At 50.6% G+C, this 16,680-nt stretch overlaps 5 protein-coding genes and 1 non-coding gene across 6 annotated transcripts; 2 read left to right on the plus strand and 4 right to left on the minus strand.

The window, feature by feature from the left end:
* Positions 1-61: 61 nt before the first annotated feature.
* J4E86_006244 (uncharacterized protein) lies at positions 62-1,430 on the plus strand (the record flags this gene model as incomplete). Its single annotated transcript, XM_051446775.1, has 2 exons — positions 62-150; positions 197-1,430. 2 exons carry the CDS (start codon positions 62-64, stop codon positions 1,428-1,430), a joined length of 1,323 nt encoding a protein of 440 aa, XP_051302350.1.
* Positions 1,431-2,929: 1,499 nt separating this feature from the next.
* J4E86_006245 (uncharacterized protein) lies at positions 2,930-4,109 on the minus strand (the record flags this gene model as incomplete). Its single annotated transcript, XM_051446776.1, has 4 exons — positions 2,930-3,156; positions 3,210-3,491; positions 3,795-4,016; positions 4,064-4,109. 4 exons carry the CDS (start codon positions 4,107-4,109, stop codon positions 2,930-2,932), a joined length of 777 nt encoding a protein of 258 aa, XP_051302351.1.
* Positions 4,110-4,393: 284 nt separating this feature from the next.
* Positions 4,394-6,124, minus strand: J4E86_006246 (uncharacterized protein; the record flags this gene model as incomplete). Its single annotated transcript, XM_051446777.1, has 2 exons — positions 4,394-5,563; positions 5,621-6,124. 2 exons carry the CDS (start codon positions 6,122-6,124, stop codon positions 4,394-4,396), a joined length of 1,674 nt encoding a protein of 557 aa, XP_051302352.1.
* A 2,922-nt stretch (positions 6,125-9,046) lies between these two features.
* Positions 9,047-10,754, minus strand: J4E86_006247 (uncharacterized protein; the record flags this gene model as incomplete). The annotated part of the gene is made up of 5 exons (XM_051446778.1): positions 9,047-9,643; positions 9,695-9,975; positions 10,027-10,327; positions 10,375-10,623; positions 10,680-10,754. The coding sequence occupies 5 exons, from the start codon at positions 10,752-10,754 to the stop codon at positions 9,047-9,049; spliced, it is 1,503 nt and encodes a 500-aa protein (XP_051302353.1).
* A 351-nt stretch (positions 10,755-11,105) lies between these two features.
* Positions 11,106-12,523, minus strand: J4E86_006248 (uncharacterized protein; the record flags this gene model as incomplete). The annotated part of the gene is made up of 3 exons (XM_051446779.1): positions 11,106-12,162; positions 12,213-12,386; positions 12,438-12,523. The coding sequence occupies 3 exons, from the start codon at positions 12,521-12,523 to the stop codon at positions 11,106-11,108; spliced, it is 1,317 nt and encodes a 438-aa protein (XP_051302354.1).
* Positions 12,524-13,213: 690 nt separating this feature from the next.
* J4E86_006249 lies at positions 13,214-13,322 on the plus strand. Its single transcript has one exon. It is a non-coding gene; the product is annotated as a tRNA-Glu (tRNA).
* The last annotated feature ends 3,358 nt before the right edge of the window (positions 13,323-16,680 follow it).

Raw genomic sequence — 16,680 nt, forward strand, 5'->3', positions numbered from 1 at the left:
GGTCCACATCTTCATTCTGTTCCGCCATGCGTAGTGTCGCAGCCTGCTGGTCTCTTTCACCATGACCGTCGCCCGCACCATCATCATCTTCACCATCACAGTGTCGCTGGTGACTTTTGTAGCTTTCTTCGGACGACTGCCGGCTTTCAGGTATCTACGTTCCTCCTGCTCGCATCATCCATTCTAACATTCCCAGAAACACTCCCATAGGCTTCCTTAACCGCCTCTTCCTCATCCACCTCCCCTCCGCCTTCCGAAAGTTCGACCTCGCCCTCACCAATGGCCGCATCACCAATGGCGGCGCCCGCCTGGGCAACTACCTCATGCACGACAAGCACCCGCTGGTCGTCATCTTCTTCCTCGGCCTCGTAACCGCATGCGCGACGCTGTTCCTGCCCACCGTTTGGCACCTCATCCGACCGCATCACAAGCTCCTAGCCTTCGTTCTTCTGCCGCAGCCGTACATCTTCCTATATCTCAGCGCGAAGAGCAACAGCCAGACATACATCACCACGCTCAACCATGCCGAGCAGATGCGACACTACCCGTACGACAGGGTGCTGTACTATCCAGGCACGCCGTGCCGGACGTGCAAGTTCCTGAAGCCAGCGCGGAGCAAGCATTGCAGTATATGCAAGACATGCGTGTCGAGGATGGACCATCATTGTATATGGGTCAACAACTGCCTAGGAAGGGGCAACTACAAGTGGTTTCTAGCCCTCTTGCTATCCACCGGCATACTGATCGCTTATGGCGCATACCTGGCTTACTACAGCCTTTCGCCGTTGGTCCACAGACACTACCTGAAGTACGAAGGATGGTACAGATACAGCCCCAAGCAAGGCGTAAACACGAAGAGCTGGTTTGGATACTTTGACAGGAAGACCCACTACTTTCTCATCTACACAACCATCTACCTCGACATGGGCGGTGTGCGCGGATCTGGGGTTGGACTACTGGCTCTTCTCACATGGCCGCTTCCGTTGGGTCTGCTCGCATACCACGTCTACCTGATCTGGGCCGGCATGACTACGAACGAGAGCGCCAAGTGGGCGGACTGGCGAGACGAAATGGCCGATGGCGTCGTTTTCTTGGGCCATAGGCGGGAAGATACTATGCAAGAATACCGCTCAGCAACACCTGCACGGCAACATACACATGCCTCCGCGCATTCTTCTTCGTCAACGTCGCCATTCCCGACTCCTCCGGAAACCCCGCCAGAAGACGAAGAGCCGCCAACGACCTGGCCGCTAGAAAGTAGACATATTCTCATTCGCACGCGAAATGGTCAACCACCTAAAACACTTCCGGTCCGCATACAGTCAGTAGCTAGAGAAGATAGCTTCGAGCGCGTGTGGAATCTGGCGGCGGTGGAAAATGTGTACGATTTGGGTTTCTGGGATAACATTGTTGAGGTGTTGTCGAACTGATGTATATTTTAAGTTAGACTTTTGTACCATAATGATAAACATTTCATGGATTCCGGCATGGCCCGTCTTTGAAACTCTTGTCCTTGGGTCTATAAATTGCTCGTCGAACCACCCACAACCCTTCTTCATTCCAACCTTCACAGAAAGAGCGTTCCAAATGCCGTTCGTCTTCGACCCATGACCTTCTCTCTCAAAATTAAATGCTAGTGCTCATCGCGCATGTTCTTGTGGTATTCAGAGAGCCTGCTTTGGGCAGTTCTGGAGACATGTTTCCCACTTTCGATGTCTCAACAGGGACAGGGTATCCTTCGACATACTCACAGCTACACGATGAATCCACAGCTCGCACATGTATATTCTTCGGACATTTTCGGGCTTCCTTCCCTGATTTGCGCACGTCTGCTATCCCTCATGGCCATCACATCACATACCAAAAATGGGTGGAAAATTGCACATGTTCTCGCCTTATGTCTCAAGCCCAAAAGACTGTCGAACATCGGAGCTCTGACGCGAGTATAAATATCTGCTCCGTCGCTGCCTTCAAGCTCTATACTCCTACCACAACTTTAATGTTTGTGCTTCCAAAAGCCTCCAAAAGTACTTTCATGTGCGCGAGTCTGGCTTGTGCTTTCGATGTCTTCAAAACACAGGAACCCCCATACATGTCTCGAGACTCCAAAAGAGCTTCCTGAAAAGATGATGTCTGCGGAACTACTAAAACGAAAACATTCAGGATCCATGTGTGTCGTCGTGCAACAGTATCAAAACGTAGCCGATGAGTGGCTGTGTCGAAGTGGAGCAGAGGTGTATAAATACTGTCCGTTCCGACGACCTGTACCATCCTTCATTCTTTCTCCAACATCGAAAGCTGCGTTTCCAAATTTGTTCGGAACGATTTGATGAGCGAGAGCCTTGCCTCCTCTTTCAGAAAACCCAAAACGGACGAGCTAAAATACTATGTTCTGAGAAGTTGAGCACAGTCGCAAAAAGATCCGATGTATATCACGCATTATCCAAAACGAAAAGCTAAAGTGTTTGATATGATGAGTGTGCTGTGGTCTCACAACCAGAAGAACCAACTATGACAGAAATGCGTGCTCGGAAAATAGCATGAGTCGTGTACGAAAGAGATGCGATGACCTACCTCATAAATTCCAGCCATGCAAGGGTATATATACCTTTTGGAAGTACGCATCTTGTCTCTTCAACTACATCTCGAAATCACATTATCAAAACAAATTCGATCCATGGATATGTTGTTTGCGCTGCGATTTGCAGCTAGTGCGTATCTAAAAGAGTTCTTGGAGAACAGCATGCGATCAAAGTATAACGGAACTAAGTCATGTACTGCTTCTCGGTGATTGACACATGCGAGGAGTTGGTTTTGAGCTTGCCATGAACTGAAACTAAGCGTAGGAACTCAGTTCCATTTGAGAAGCCGTCAAAGTAGATATTGACGACTAAAAAGCATGAGGAAAGTACTTTCGCGCTACCCAGATTCAAGTCGCAGTCTTCGCTGGTGTGCTTGGAAACTTGTCCTCGCGATTCCCATGTCTGAAAGCCCATGTCGATTCGTTCATACCGTTATGCGCAGCAGTCATGTATTTGGGGAAAGCCGAAGACATCTGCACGACTTGTCTGAGGCGGCCCTCAGTCACCTTGGGTGGCCTTCCACTCTTGTCCTTCTTGGCTTCAAAGACCGCTAAGGCGACGGCGGTCTGGAAGGCTACGGTACGACTCGTCAGTCACACGTTGCAGTATACACATCAAGCGACTCACCATTTCGAATCTCTCGTCCGTTCCACTCTAGCTCCTGTACCTCTCTGCTCTTGACATAGCTCTTCGCGTCATACTCGTAGAGTATTTCTCGTCCGCCACGCTCGTGATCATCGCGGAGCTTCCTGAACATATTGTCCCATATCTTGCCACGCGAGTCGTTCGTTAGCTTGTCATACCCGAGTGAGAGATGGATGCGCGACATGAAGGCCTCGTCGAATTGACCAACATGATTCGTCGTCAAGAAAAATATGCCTTCAAAATAATCGAGAGCTCTGAGAAACACTGTAATGACAATTAGCGACCGTTAGTAGACACAGAGGTGAAAAGCTTGCCTGATACAATGCTGTTACGCCTCAGGTCGTGTATCGTTCGCTGCTCGAGATACACGTCTGCTTCGTCTAGTAGCACTATAGCGCCCTAGTCACTAGCATCTTTGAAGAAGCGGAGAAGACTCCTTTCCAACGCTTTAGGCTTATGGCCTAAGTTAGCTGCAGTGATGCTAAGGAGCGGTCGTCGTGTATACTCTGCAACGGTTTCTGGGACACTTTAGTCATTGTACACCGACAACATGATACGGAAACACACCAGCTGTGAGCGTTTTGCCAGTTCCAGGAGGCCCGTGCAAAAGTATGATCTGCCCCTCGCCTTTTCCACGTATGAAGTCCCCACTGAACCGATCGGGGTCGCTATCTGTATAGACCTGGGCCATGACCTTGATCAACTCTTTGTTGTTGTGATCTATGACCAGTCTGTCGATCGCTGTTTCGACCAGCTCAGGCTCTTCCAAGCCTTCGACAGCTAGCAAGTCTAGTGTACAGTAAGCAACTTTAGGGCGACAAAGATGGCGAGCATACCATAAGTGCGCTCTTTCAGCATGAAGGCATAAACATGCGATGCCATAAGCATGTATTGATGGTCAGAGATCAGATCAGGGCTCTTTGGCTGAATCGTATGATAATCGCCGAATCGTTCCTTGTCGTGACTCTCTTGCGATGTTCTCAACTCTTCACATTGGTGGCATTCGCAGCTTGCCACGCGAACAGATGCTTTTATGTAGGTTGAGAAATTCATCGGTCTATGGTGGGCATCGCTGAAGTCGCAAGAAATCCAGGGCGTCTTCTCGTGTGCAACAACAACACGTGCTCGTTTGTACTGCATACAGTCAGTTGTTTATATCGTAGGCGTTATGATGTAGCTACCTCTACACCCTTTGTTAAGCCCCGGCCAGAGTACTGCAAGAAGCTTGGTTGGCTCGTGTATTTGAGATACCTCTTGCCTCGTTCTGTCAACTCCTGCTTGAGTTTACCGTCGTCGAAGTTGTCGTTGTACTCAACGGGAAATACGGGCAGACTTTTCACCTCCCTCTCGTTGTCGAAAACTGGAACACGCACATGTCGAACCTCGGGAAATGCGTGTGTTCCATCACACGCCAGGTTCCATACGGATACTTCGTAGTCGCGATTGATCGCTTTTCCATCGACCTGGGTGACGCCTCCGCTGACTGCATGCACGATATACGCGTTCATAAGTCCATCTTCTTCACGCACATACACATCAGTGCCCGGTTTTAGGAGTAACCAGCATGATGCGAAAGTAGTGACTGACACCTTTTCGCGGCGGGCAGAGGCATATTTCTCGAAGGGTATATCTCGTTGCAAGCTCAGATAGTCAAGAATTAAGTCAATGTGACAGTCTGCCCTCTCGTTGAAAGCTGCGGGGTGCTGAGCACGTAAGTAGCTCTCACCAGCCCGGTATCTTACCAGATCGTCCATGTGATGGTAAAGATCCTTATATGGGTAGTTGAACTCGCCCATACCTACACCGAACTCCTCTCCATGAGGAGATTCTGACGCGTATTCGATCACCGACTTGAGTATGTTCAGTAGATATGACGAATTGATCTTCAGGCTAATCTCTTTCACTTGATCGAGAGGCCCCAGCTTAGCTCTCGCTTGCGCATCGGCGTCCTTCTCATTTGCCCGGTAACGTGGGGTCTGGATGGTCCTCAATTCTTCCAGTGCGGGCATCGCTGTATCACCGTGGATAGTCTCTACCTCCATTGGAGCGTCATATGTGCGCTCGTCGACGAAACATCCATCCCTGTCTTTTGGACTGACTTCCAAGTAGGTGACAGTATACCGCAACTGATCTCGGTAATCCAGTGGAGGCTGCTGTGGGACGCGAGAGGAGTGTACCGAGAATGAGACGCGCATTCCGTGTTGGATAACTGAATCCCACGTTTCAGAGGAGATTAAGCCATGGTCTACCTTTCGAATAGTGATGTTGTTCCAGTTTATGTCGTTCAGTGCATTGTGGTCGTTGCAGTAATACATCTTTAGTAAAACTAAGACCACCTGGTATACTGAGTCAGGCGTACAACACGAAATTTATAAAAAATGGGTTCTTCATACCTCCCATGAGTAACACGCTATCCAAGGAATGACGTAGTAGTCCGAATCTTCAAATCTTGCGCTGATATGCCGAGGTAAACCTGTCGACAAGTCGAAGCACGGTTCATTCTTCGTCCCAGCTTCGGTGGCCGCCTGGATAGCTCTGTTGACATGATCCATCGGAGCTTCAAATGTGATATCGTCATCAAATTCTTGTTCGTGGTCCTCTTCGCCTAGCTCCTCGGTTACTTCTTCGGCTTCCTCGTCCTGAGAGTTCGCATCTCCAGCACTGTTGTTTTCGGAGCAGGCTTCCATGACTTCTTCGGATTGGCTGTTGCATTGTTGAATATCGTCAGTAGTATCACCGCTGGGGAGTTTCGATCGGCCGTGCTTCGGGTTTTTGGAGTAGTGGTCAGCAATAGACTCGTCTCCACCGACTGCGACGAGAACAGATTCCGGGCAAGGCTTTCTTGGTGGCTCAGCACAGGCGTTGGAAGGAAGCGAGCTGGGCTCGGCCGTTGCCATGATGGACAAGAGAAGAAGCGCGGTGTCGTGAATGATCAAAATCTAATGATTTCGTGGTCGCAATTGAGCCAAGGTTGGCCCCTCAGGAACCTGCCGCTGCTTGGGCTTTCCCGAGTTGTTTTCGTAACCGGTCAGCCTAAATTAGATAGTCATGCGTAGTTATACGGGAGAATGCATGACGCGGGCAGTGAACGAGGACAAAGAAACGGATACTACATGAGGTCCCGTCAATCTAGCTCAGATCAGCGCTTGTGTCGCGATAATATCAATCTGTACCTCTTGTTCAGCAATGAAGCCACGCACGTCGTGACCAGTGTATAGGTATTGGAAGTGTTACTGCTTCTCAGTTGTGAAGCCACGCGGGCCATTGCAGATTGTGTGACCCTTTGTTGAGGTTGCAAGGGTGCAAGTGAGGCGCAGGGCTTCAGCAAGCCTTTGGATCTTCTGCCTGCATCATCACTAGCTGACCTGATCTCCGTAGGTTCGTAGTCAAATCTCAAGGTCAGCAGATGGCGTCGGACACTGTTTCTAATCGGATCGAGGCTGAGAATCTTGAAGGACAAACGCTGGTGCGGCGATTTACAAACAAGCTGCCAGGAGATTCGACCCTCGAGCTTGCGACCATTAGAGTACAGCATGCGCAGGACGCTGCAGAGAAGCAGATGTTCGAGGCTCGGGCACGGGCGCTATACAAAGACGACGAGAAAGAGTAAGCTCATCTTCTTTCCGTGTATCTGCTTGTACTGACAGAATTAGCGACTTTGCCTTCCATACAATCGAAACGGAGAGACTTGCACTTCTTGAGACCTGCAAATTGTTCGAGATTCCAGAACCGCCATCGCGATTAGCGAAACTCGGATTGAAACGCAAAGCGGCTCGGACGAGAGCCAATGAGGCAATCCAGGGTATGGCCACCCATGGATTCGATGACTTGTGCAACTACGTTCGTGATCTTGAGAACACATGGAGGAGCAAAGAAGGATTGGTACGATAGCCAGATAAACTGCGCAGTAATGCTCACCTTACTAATTCTACCAACAAGTTCGCTTGTCGATTTCGTCACCTCTGCCAAGGACTGGAAGCCCACAAGAACGTGTTCACGATCTTCCCGTCGCACAACAGTTACGTCTCTGTGCTTTCTGGTAGCCTTATGCTCATCATTGAGGCTGCTGTCAACCACGACGAGATTGCCGACTGCCTTTCAGAGTATGTTACTCATATAACCGAAGTAGCGATTCATACAGCGGATCTTGTGCTGTTGGTACAGACACGCCGGATGCGCGAGCTGTATTCCAGACTTTACGCGCAAGTCTTCCTCTTCTATCGCGAGGCTATGCAGTGGTATATGGAGTCGCAGCCGACCCGCTTTTTTAAGAGCTTCAACAACAAGATAAAGCAAGGATACGAACAAGCGATAGCAAAAATCGAGAGAGAAGTGACGATGATGTATAGGGTAGCGCAGACTGCGGACCTGGCCAATTCGCTGGTCATGAGTGCGGAGCAGAAGCGAAGCGGTGAACGCTTGCTTCTTCAGCTACAGCAAAACTCGGAGCTCTCCGACTTGTATGACATAGGACGGAACTCACATAACTTGCTTTTAAGTGGGCACAAGAGGTCTTGTATCGAATTCGGGGCTGAAGAAGATAATCATAAAAAGGAGGAGCTCGCACAGACTATTGATTTCAGGGCGCCAGGGCAAGCCGCGCTGGATGACAACTTGGTAAATCGAACAGAATCAAGGTACCTCGTTCCTGGTCTAGAGGACTTCTGTGTAGGGACCGAAGGTCGTTCGCTTTGTGTCGATAACAAATGCTGGGTATCTGAGGTCCAAAGAACGTGCAAACACCAGGCTTGGGAGGATGCAGAAGCTGGGTTCTCTACACTCTGGGTGTCAGGCCCAGAAGTATCGCATAGTGGCATATCCAGCTCTCGCGCGTTCGCGATGAACATATTAGCTGCAGCGTGGGAAGCGGGAATACCGACAGTTTCGCATTTCTGCGAGAGACCTCGGATTGCGACACATGTAGCGGACCGAGAATTGGAGAAAGTCGGGCTGATCGGGCTGGTGTACAGCTTGGTATCTCAGCTGTTGCAATTCCAATTTGACGGAGACACTTTCGAAGCGTCTCAGGACGCGCTACGTAGATTGGACGGTTCGGATGAAAGCTGGCCGGCAGCTCTTGAGTTGTTCTCAGCACTTCTGGCAGCGACTCCACACCTCAGCATATGCGTCATTGACAGCCTCAACGATCTCGCATTCGGAGCAGTTGCGCAGTGGTGCGATGCTTTCCTGTGCATACTGTTCGGGCACCAGAAGACATCAGTAGGCACCTTCAGAATTCTGCTTACCACTACCGGGCAATCGCGGGTGCTGCAGGATCATGTGAAGGTTTCAGATAGAGTGTTCACTCAGACGGAAGCGCGAGAAGTGATGCGGGGTGGGCGTTGGTACACGGGTCCGGAAAAATGAGGTGGCTGGACGCGTGTTGTTCGCGATGGAAGGTTCACTGGCGCGAACTTGCGCCTCGGCGATGGAGGCTTGGCAGCCATGGGAACATGAGGTCATCTACATCGTTCAGATCTCAGTCATGCACCACATTCAACAATCATAATGGATGATTGTTTTTGTCTTCAGTTCTCCAATGTATTGGCTTTTCCATCTACTAGCTTGCTTATAGCCCTTCGATGTCGACGCACATCCATAGATGGTACACATGCCTACAACGAATCCGAGCCCCAAGGCGCGTTCTCCTATGATTTGTAGGCGTGTCGTTCCCAGGTATATGTAGCCTACAAGGCGCTTCCTCGGTCTTCCTCATTAGGTTCGTGGTTCATCATCTCGGGCATCTACTTGTGTCCTTCTAATCCTTACTCCAGTATTCAGGTCCAGGTAAAGTACACGCCTGGCCAGACAGAAACCCATTAGTCAAAGTCGATAAGGTCTCCGATATCATCGAACGGCCGGAGATCTTCCATCTTGGTTGGTGTAGCCAGCTTAGCTTTGTTCTTCACTTTGACATTCGATGGGGCCACCCAGTCAGCGACCTTGGCATCCATCCCGTGCATCGAAGCGGGCATTCGACATCCCCTAACACTCTTGCCCGCTATAGCGCATTCTTTGTTCTGGCAGACGTGTCCGTGGAAACAATTTGAAGATCTGCAATGGCCACCCTTTTCGCATGGGATGCGAATCACTTTGTACTGCAGCGCCCTGTGTGCTTCGGGTTCCAACACGCCGTGGTAGTACCGACATTTTGCGATGGTGCAAGAATTGCCTAGATGGTGTTGGTTGCACAGCTTATCCCGTTTGTAGTGCGCGTCGTACATATCAAATTCCGCTGCGGGTGGCTTTGGCACATAAATGTCGATGCGCTGCTCTGCCGCATTCACGGGTAGGCGGCCGTCAATGTAGCAGAGTGGCAACTTGCCTTCGTATAACGTAGCCCCCACAGTCTCGAGATCTCCGCTGACATCAATGAGACTGGTGGAAGTACTTGTGTGGCTCGTGGAACGTGCTTTCTGAGACATGGGTCAGTAGAAACCTATGACATAATGATGAACTCAACGCACTGCAGCAGTACCAGCCACGGCAGACTCTATGGTAGTGTCAATCTGCGTTGTACCTCCGTCGTTGACTCTACCAATGAAAGGTAGAGAGAACACATTGCCGAATGTCACTACAGGAAACCCCAGCTCACTTAACCCGCCAGTATTGCTCGTGCCACGCACAAGTGTCACCTTCTTAGCCTGGCCGCGATAGGGATATAGTGCTCGGCGGTACAAAGGTGAATCCGCAGCGGCAAAGAGAACATGCTTGCAGTTCGGGTCGGCCATATAAAACTTGAGGTTTTCTACATCAGGCATGTCAGCACCAGATATCTCATACAGCAGAAGAACCTTACCACTAATCTTTGTCGGCACATGGCCCTCATCGCCTGTATCTACGAAATCGAAGAATGAGGACACCTTGGTGAACTCGCCGAAGTGAAACCCAAGGGATCTAGGCTCCGGAGACGCGAACTTAGCTGCGGCAGCGCGGGTCGAGAGAGTCTTCAGGCAGGCGAACATCTTGATGAAGATATGGTACCCGCTTCGTGCGACTGCGGGAAGTATGGCTGCAACCCTCTCGCCCACGACAGCACGAAGACGCTTCGCTGTCTCAGCTCCTCCTGACATCTTATTGCGGTATAGTTCATCAAGAAACTGCTTAGATGTCAGATCGTGATCAAAGCCAGCGGTTTGTCACATACATGGTGGCTTGTACCATCGATGAGAACCAGAACAATAGCATGGCCGCCTAGGGCTCTAGCAATGCTGGCACGGGCTGGAATAGACGCAGTAGTAGTAGTAGCAATGCTGGCTGTACTAGCTTCTTGTACGCCCTCTAACGCAGTCTGTGTTGAGACAGACGCTGTAGCCACACTCTTTGCGGCGGAAAGAATGCGCTCACTCGCTGCGATGCACTTCTCTACATACGCGCCGTGATCCGTCGTCGCAATCTAGTAAAAGGTTAGTCGTCAAAGACCAAAAAGGCATGGAAAGTGGAAGACAATACCGCTAAAGTTTTCTGCAGGGCTCGGCCCTCCGCGAGCAGGCCCTGAAGCTCAGCTTCCTGCTTTGCCGTGTCCATGTGCGCTGCTATTGCCGATTGTCGAAAGGCGCAACGCGGTGTCGGAAAGTATTAAGGAAGGTAGCCGACGAACAAAATTTGCGCGACTCTAGAGAAGGAAGGGGAAACCAGGCAGAAGCGGAATATCGAGACTGAAATTTGAGTTTCCCGAAACGGAATGAGCGCTAAAGAGCAAACGCTCAGAGTTCACCTTCACCTCAAGTACTCGAAGTGCCAAGAACCAGAAGTGACGCACTCTACCACCTGATGAAGAAGACAATGTGCCTTTGAATCAAACTGGGGCCTGACATTGGTTCAGACTGCTCGTTTAAAGTTGTACTTTGTCGTCGCGACCCTCTCTGCAACGCTCCTCTATGCAACCACATCATTAGCCTCCTTTTCCCTCCTCTGCTCCTCCTTCTTCCCCAGCTTGCCCGAGCTCTGGTGAATACCCTCAATCACTTGCTTGATCTCCTGCAAGAAGCGATCTACCTCCTTCTCCGTACCCACCGTTATCCTCAAGCAGCCCAAACACCCGTGCTCCTTTCCTCTGAACCGCACTACCACGCCCTTCTCTTCCGCCAAGCCCTCATACACCGCCAGCGCTGTCTCATTCGATGGCTTACCGCCCTGATCCGCCGGCGCATCGAGTATCTGGTAGAGCAAGAAGTTCGACTCCACACCGCCGTGAAGGTTTCCGATACCAGGGATCTTGGGCAGCTCTTCGATCAGCCTGTCGCGTTGCTTAACGACGAGGTCCTTGTGACTTTGCATGACTTGCAAATGCTTCGGACTCAGGGCGGCGCGCGCGATCTGGCTTGTTGGGTTGGGGATGTTGTAGGGTGCCTTCATGTTGTTGAGAATCTGCGCGATCGCTGGGTCTGCGAAGGCAGCACCTAATCGAATGCCTGCGAGACCAAAGGCTTTCGAGAGTGTCTGCATGACTACCAGATTGGGCCATTCTGCTACCCATTCCGCTAGACTTGTTCCATCGGGCGCGAAGTCGATGTATGCCTCGTCCACCACTACGACACCGTTCCATGGGTGTTCCAGTATCTTTTGTACGTCCTCCTTCTTGAGTAGCTTTCCAGTCGGGTTGCCCGGCGAACACAGGTACGCCAACTTTATGCTCTTGTCCTCATCCATGGCCTTCAGTATCGCGGGAACGTCGAGATCGAAGCTTGGTGTTTGTAGGGGAATCTTGGCTAGCGCGACGTCGTTGACTTGCGCAGAAACGCTGTACATGCCGTATGTGGGTGGGCATGTCAGGATCTTCTCCTTGCCGGGGACGCAAAAGGCGCGGATGAGGGCATCGATCGCTTCGTCGGAGCCGACACCAACGAAGAGGTTGGCGGGTGTTATGTTCTTCGAGGTGTGGGTGTGGGTATTCCGGAGGTTGCAGAGGAGTTGCTTGAGTTCTTCTTGGTGGCTGTATGAGGTCGTCAGCGTGTGTGATGCAAGCGGTCGCGGTGTGCATACGGATCTGGGTATCGGTTCAGGCCAACCAAATCAACATCAATCGCGGAAGATGCGTCGGAGGTGCCATTGACATTTGCGCCAGGCAGCTTGCCCTCGCCATTCAATTGTAGTCCCGGTCCGTATGCGTTCTCGTTCGCGTCGAGGAGGATATTGGTGCCGTCATCTTTGTAGTCGCTACGCGTCATGAGCTGGGTACCGCGGTAAGAGTCATGGATATTCACCTACTCGCGCGCGCATCGGTACGGCTCCAATGCGAGGATGTTGGATCGCGCGCATTTCTGCAGATCGAACACCGTGTTCTTTGCGACCATTGTGGGTGTGGTTGGTGGATGAGAGAGATTGGGAGTTGGAATGGAGGACCGCTATGTCCAGTCGAAGTTGGTGTTCGCGGGGAACTTTTTGTTTCGCGGGGCGGGACGCGGCGATGTCGGGAGTCATCACATCATCGGAGAACTATTTTGATTGATCGAACTTCGATACCAATTCATAGGAGCTAGCTCTCGGCGCAGGTAAATATGTCCATTTTCGGGTGAACTATTTACGTTTGGTGGGCGAATATGCAGTCGAAGCTGTTGGTTGAATGACATAGTACGTGAACTGTGGTACAAGCTCTCAAGCCAGGAGGTCTTCACAAGCTGTTCATATTACGATCAGAATACAATAGAGATGCCTAGTGTACTTCAGTAGGGTACCAGATATCCTGCGTAATCCGAAAGTGTCTTGAGGACCTCCTCGGCCATGCGTCAACAGTGGCTTCGCAAACCACGTACGACGTAGTATGCACCTAAGTCGTCCAATAGAATACCTTACAAGTACAGTTAGTCTAGCCTCGAGTCGTTGTGGGTCTGTAATACATCGGCTTGATGCGATCTAGTTAATCTTGGTCCAACTTTTCCCTGCCCGATTTCCTGACTCGCATCTTTTCGAACTCGTTACCCAACCACGCCAGATGTCGATAACTCTCAATATACTGTTTTCATTTTCTCTACCTTCCATCAATTTCCGATATGGTCTAGTGGCTAGGATTTGCCGCTCTCATCGCAGAGTAAGCTCGCAGCCTCACAGCAGCGCAGTGCCGGCAAGGCCCGGGTTCGATTCCCGGTGTCGGAATCAGTTTCTTTTTGCTATTCTACACCATCTGGACAATCTAGAAACATACTAGATGTGTTTGGTTTGAATAGAATCATTTTTGCCAACTCAACGCACCCGGGACACCACCCCCACCAAGTCAATCACACCCAAGATTTACCCAGACGTCCAGAGCGCCCTCTTGTTACCCCCATCAACTACTAGTATATTGGGGAACAATGGTGGTCGATTAATCATGGGTGGAAGAAACGAAAGTGCCGTTGGGCCATGCAGAATCCTCTCCATCCCCACCGTGACCTCAGTTTGAAAGGGAAGCATATTATTACAATGGTAAAATGGTCGCCTCTGCGGTCCATCAAAACCCTTTCGTGTAGCATAGTCGTCAAAGCCTTCTAGCATTCGTTCCCAACATATCACTCTGTAAAGTAATCCCCGAGTCCCTCCTTCTCCGTACCCAGGTATGCGTTACTGATTCCGTTCTCTCTGCGTACCATCTAATTCCACGGGCGGCCCCGGAATAATCCTCACACTTGTTGATCCAGCTTCTACCGGTTCTGAAGTCCCATCCGTCTCAGCTCTCCACTTCCCACCCATGAAGCGCTTCAAACCTCTTGAACTTCCTTCCATCTCAGGCACGTCTGGATGCTGTAAACGCTGTCGTCGCTTCCGTCTTCGCCAGAGGTACAGAAGGATAACGATGCCGGATATGACCAAGGCGCCAATCCCGATTGCTATACCGGCGATGGCTCCGGGGCTCAGCCGGTGGCCTTTGTTGTTTGGATCGGTGGGTGGAGGTGTGGCTACCGGGGTCGTAGTGTTCGAAGGAGTTAGTGATGAAAGTCCTGTAGCTACGAAAGGGACTCTCATCACCGAAGCGAGCGACGACGCGTAATCAACAGGGAAATAATTCAGATCGCTGGCTTGCCAATATACCACCAAAGGTTCTGCCACTGCTGTACCAGACGAGACCCTGGATGGCATTTGCCGTAGAATAGTCTGCTTCGTACTGTGAACAGTGTGACCATCCGATTCGAACGAGGAACAGAGTATTGTGGTGAGATCCACAATATATATTGTCGGATTTGTGGCCTCACAAAGCCAGGGTATAGTGGTGGAAATTCCTGTGAGAACTTCCATGACGGTTGTGAAAACCTTTTCGCACTTTTCGCTAATGGTATCGTACCTCATACCGCTGGATGAGAAAGTCAGCCAGTTCTATTGACAGTCTTGAGGTGAGCAATCACCTATCACAGCAAATTCCAGTCCATAACACAAAGCTTTGAAAACGCAGTTCGTCCATCTCAGCTAAAGTTTGGCCAGACGTACATATGCCTGGGCTATACCTTGCGCTTACTTGGTCGTAGGGACGGCAACGTGCATAGTAATCGCTTTGCACACCCATCGCAGCCATGTTTGGTACGCTGAATCCGCTGGATACCGATCCTGCACCATACCAGATCCATTGAGTTGAGCACCCGTCTGGTGGCTCGAAGAAGGTCGTGAGTGGAGGCAAACTGGTCGGAACTATATCGCTCCACACATTTGCGTCCGTAATAACAGACGTTATGATCGTGGCCATCCTTGCTTCCGAGTAGCGGAAGATCGCAGAACCTCCGATTCAAGAAAGTAGGATAGAAGAAACATCAAACCGAACCGGAAGGTTGAACAGCAACAGATAAGAAATCCAAGTTGATAAGTTGCGGAGCGGGCACCAATGACGCCCAAAGCTGACCGGTATACCATCTGCAGCCACACGTGGTGGCGTCCTCTCATTCCTCACCTACTTAGCCTACCAAGACAGCTAAAAGTCCTACATTGGATCAGAATCAATCACACTTCGTTTTTGCAAGCCTCAAACCAAGCGATAGCCCCCTCAATGCCTTACATTGTGTCCGAAGGCTGGCCCCCACAGTCTCGAAAGAAAAAACGTCGGATGTGGACTGGTGTCAGTATCGGACGGAGACAGAAAGGTGACCAATGTGCGAAGACACGGATTGGGAAGAGACTGGGGAATAATGGTATGTATTGAAGTAGACATTGACATACTAATCCACGCGCATCATCCATTTCGCGCATGTCGCATTGGAAAGGAGCCGTTGTCTGAGCCAAGGCGCATTAGCTTATGTGTTAGGCCGTTGGGTCTGCGATATGTCCGCTCGGTTCGAGCAGCTTATTCATGCGAGCTTTGTCGCTAAAGTTCCTTACTTAGCACGGCTTTGCACAGCATTCCTCCTCACCCGTATGCGTTACTGAGCTCTTTCCTCCTTGATTACCATCCAGCTCCACCAGCGGCACCAGCGGCGCCGGAGTGACCCTCACAATTCTCGATCCAGCTTCGACCGGCTCTGAACTTCCATCAGTCTCAGCCCTCCATTCTCCACCTAAAAAATGCGCTAGTCCTCTTGAGTGCGCTCCCATCTCTGGTATATCTGCTGGAGGAGGCGCTTCCTTCTCTTGCCTCTGCCTTTGTCTTCGCCTTCGCCAAAGGTGTAGGAGGAAAATGATGCCGAAGATGGTGAAGAGACCCGTTCCGATTCCTACGCCAACTTTTGTACCAAGGTTTAGACTGGTATGTGGCTTGCTTGGCTCCGTTGTGTCAGGTGGCGACGTGGAAGATGTTGATGACGGCGTCGAGGATGAGCTGTCACCAAATGGGACTTTCATGATTGCTGCCAAGGACAAAGCTTGCTGTCTTGGAAATGATGATAGATCGGTTGATTTCCAGTAAACTTCGATCGGTATCGCGTGTGCTGTCCCTGTATATACGACGGTTGGGCTGTTTATACGACGGTCGTATTCGTCCTTCATGAGTGCTTGAGAAAGCGAATCGTACAGTGATATGGTGGTCATCGTGCCCCATTGGTCCAGCATTGATGTCTTGAACCATGCAAGTGCAGTTCGCTCCCGTGAGAATATCTCTTGGCATAGACTGTCGACGTCTTGCATACCACTAACGACGAGTGAGTAAAGACCTGAGGTGAAAAGCATAGCGATCTACTCACCTCTTACAACATAGCCCTGCCCATATCACAGTACTGCTAATATGATACTCCCATATCCGAGCTAACGCCTGACCACTAGTGCAGATCCCTGGACTGTATCTGGGTGATGTCAAGTACGGATAGCAAGCTGACCAGTACCGGCTTTCCACATCGTTCCCTTCGTACACGCCATATCCACTTATTAGAGTTGGTTTTGAAGAATACGATCTATCTGCCATCCAACGTGTAGTACACGAATCGGGAGGCGTAAATACAGTTTGAAGCGGTGGTAAACCCGTTGGAACCTCGATCCCCCATGTCGAAATGTCAGAGGGCTGATACGTAACCACGGAAACCACGGTGGAAGACATGAAGCGAGTGGTTGAGTTGAAAGCCTG

The sequence above is a fragment of the Alternaria arbusti genome (genome assembly GCF_024043155.1).
Source record: "Alternaria arbusti strain BMP 1465 chromosome Unknown scaffold_7, whole genome shotgun sequence".
NCBI classification, from domain to species: Eukaryota; Fungi; Ascomycota; class Dothideomycetes; order Pleosporales; family Pleosporaceae; genus Alternaria; species Alternaria arbusti.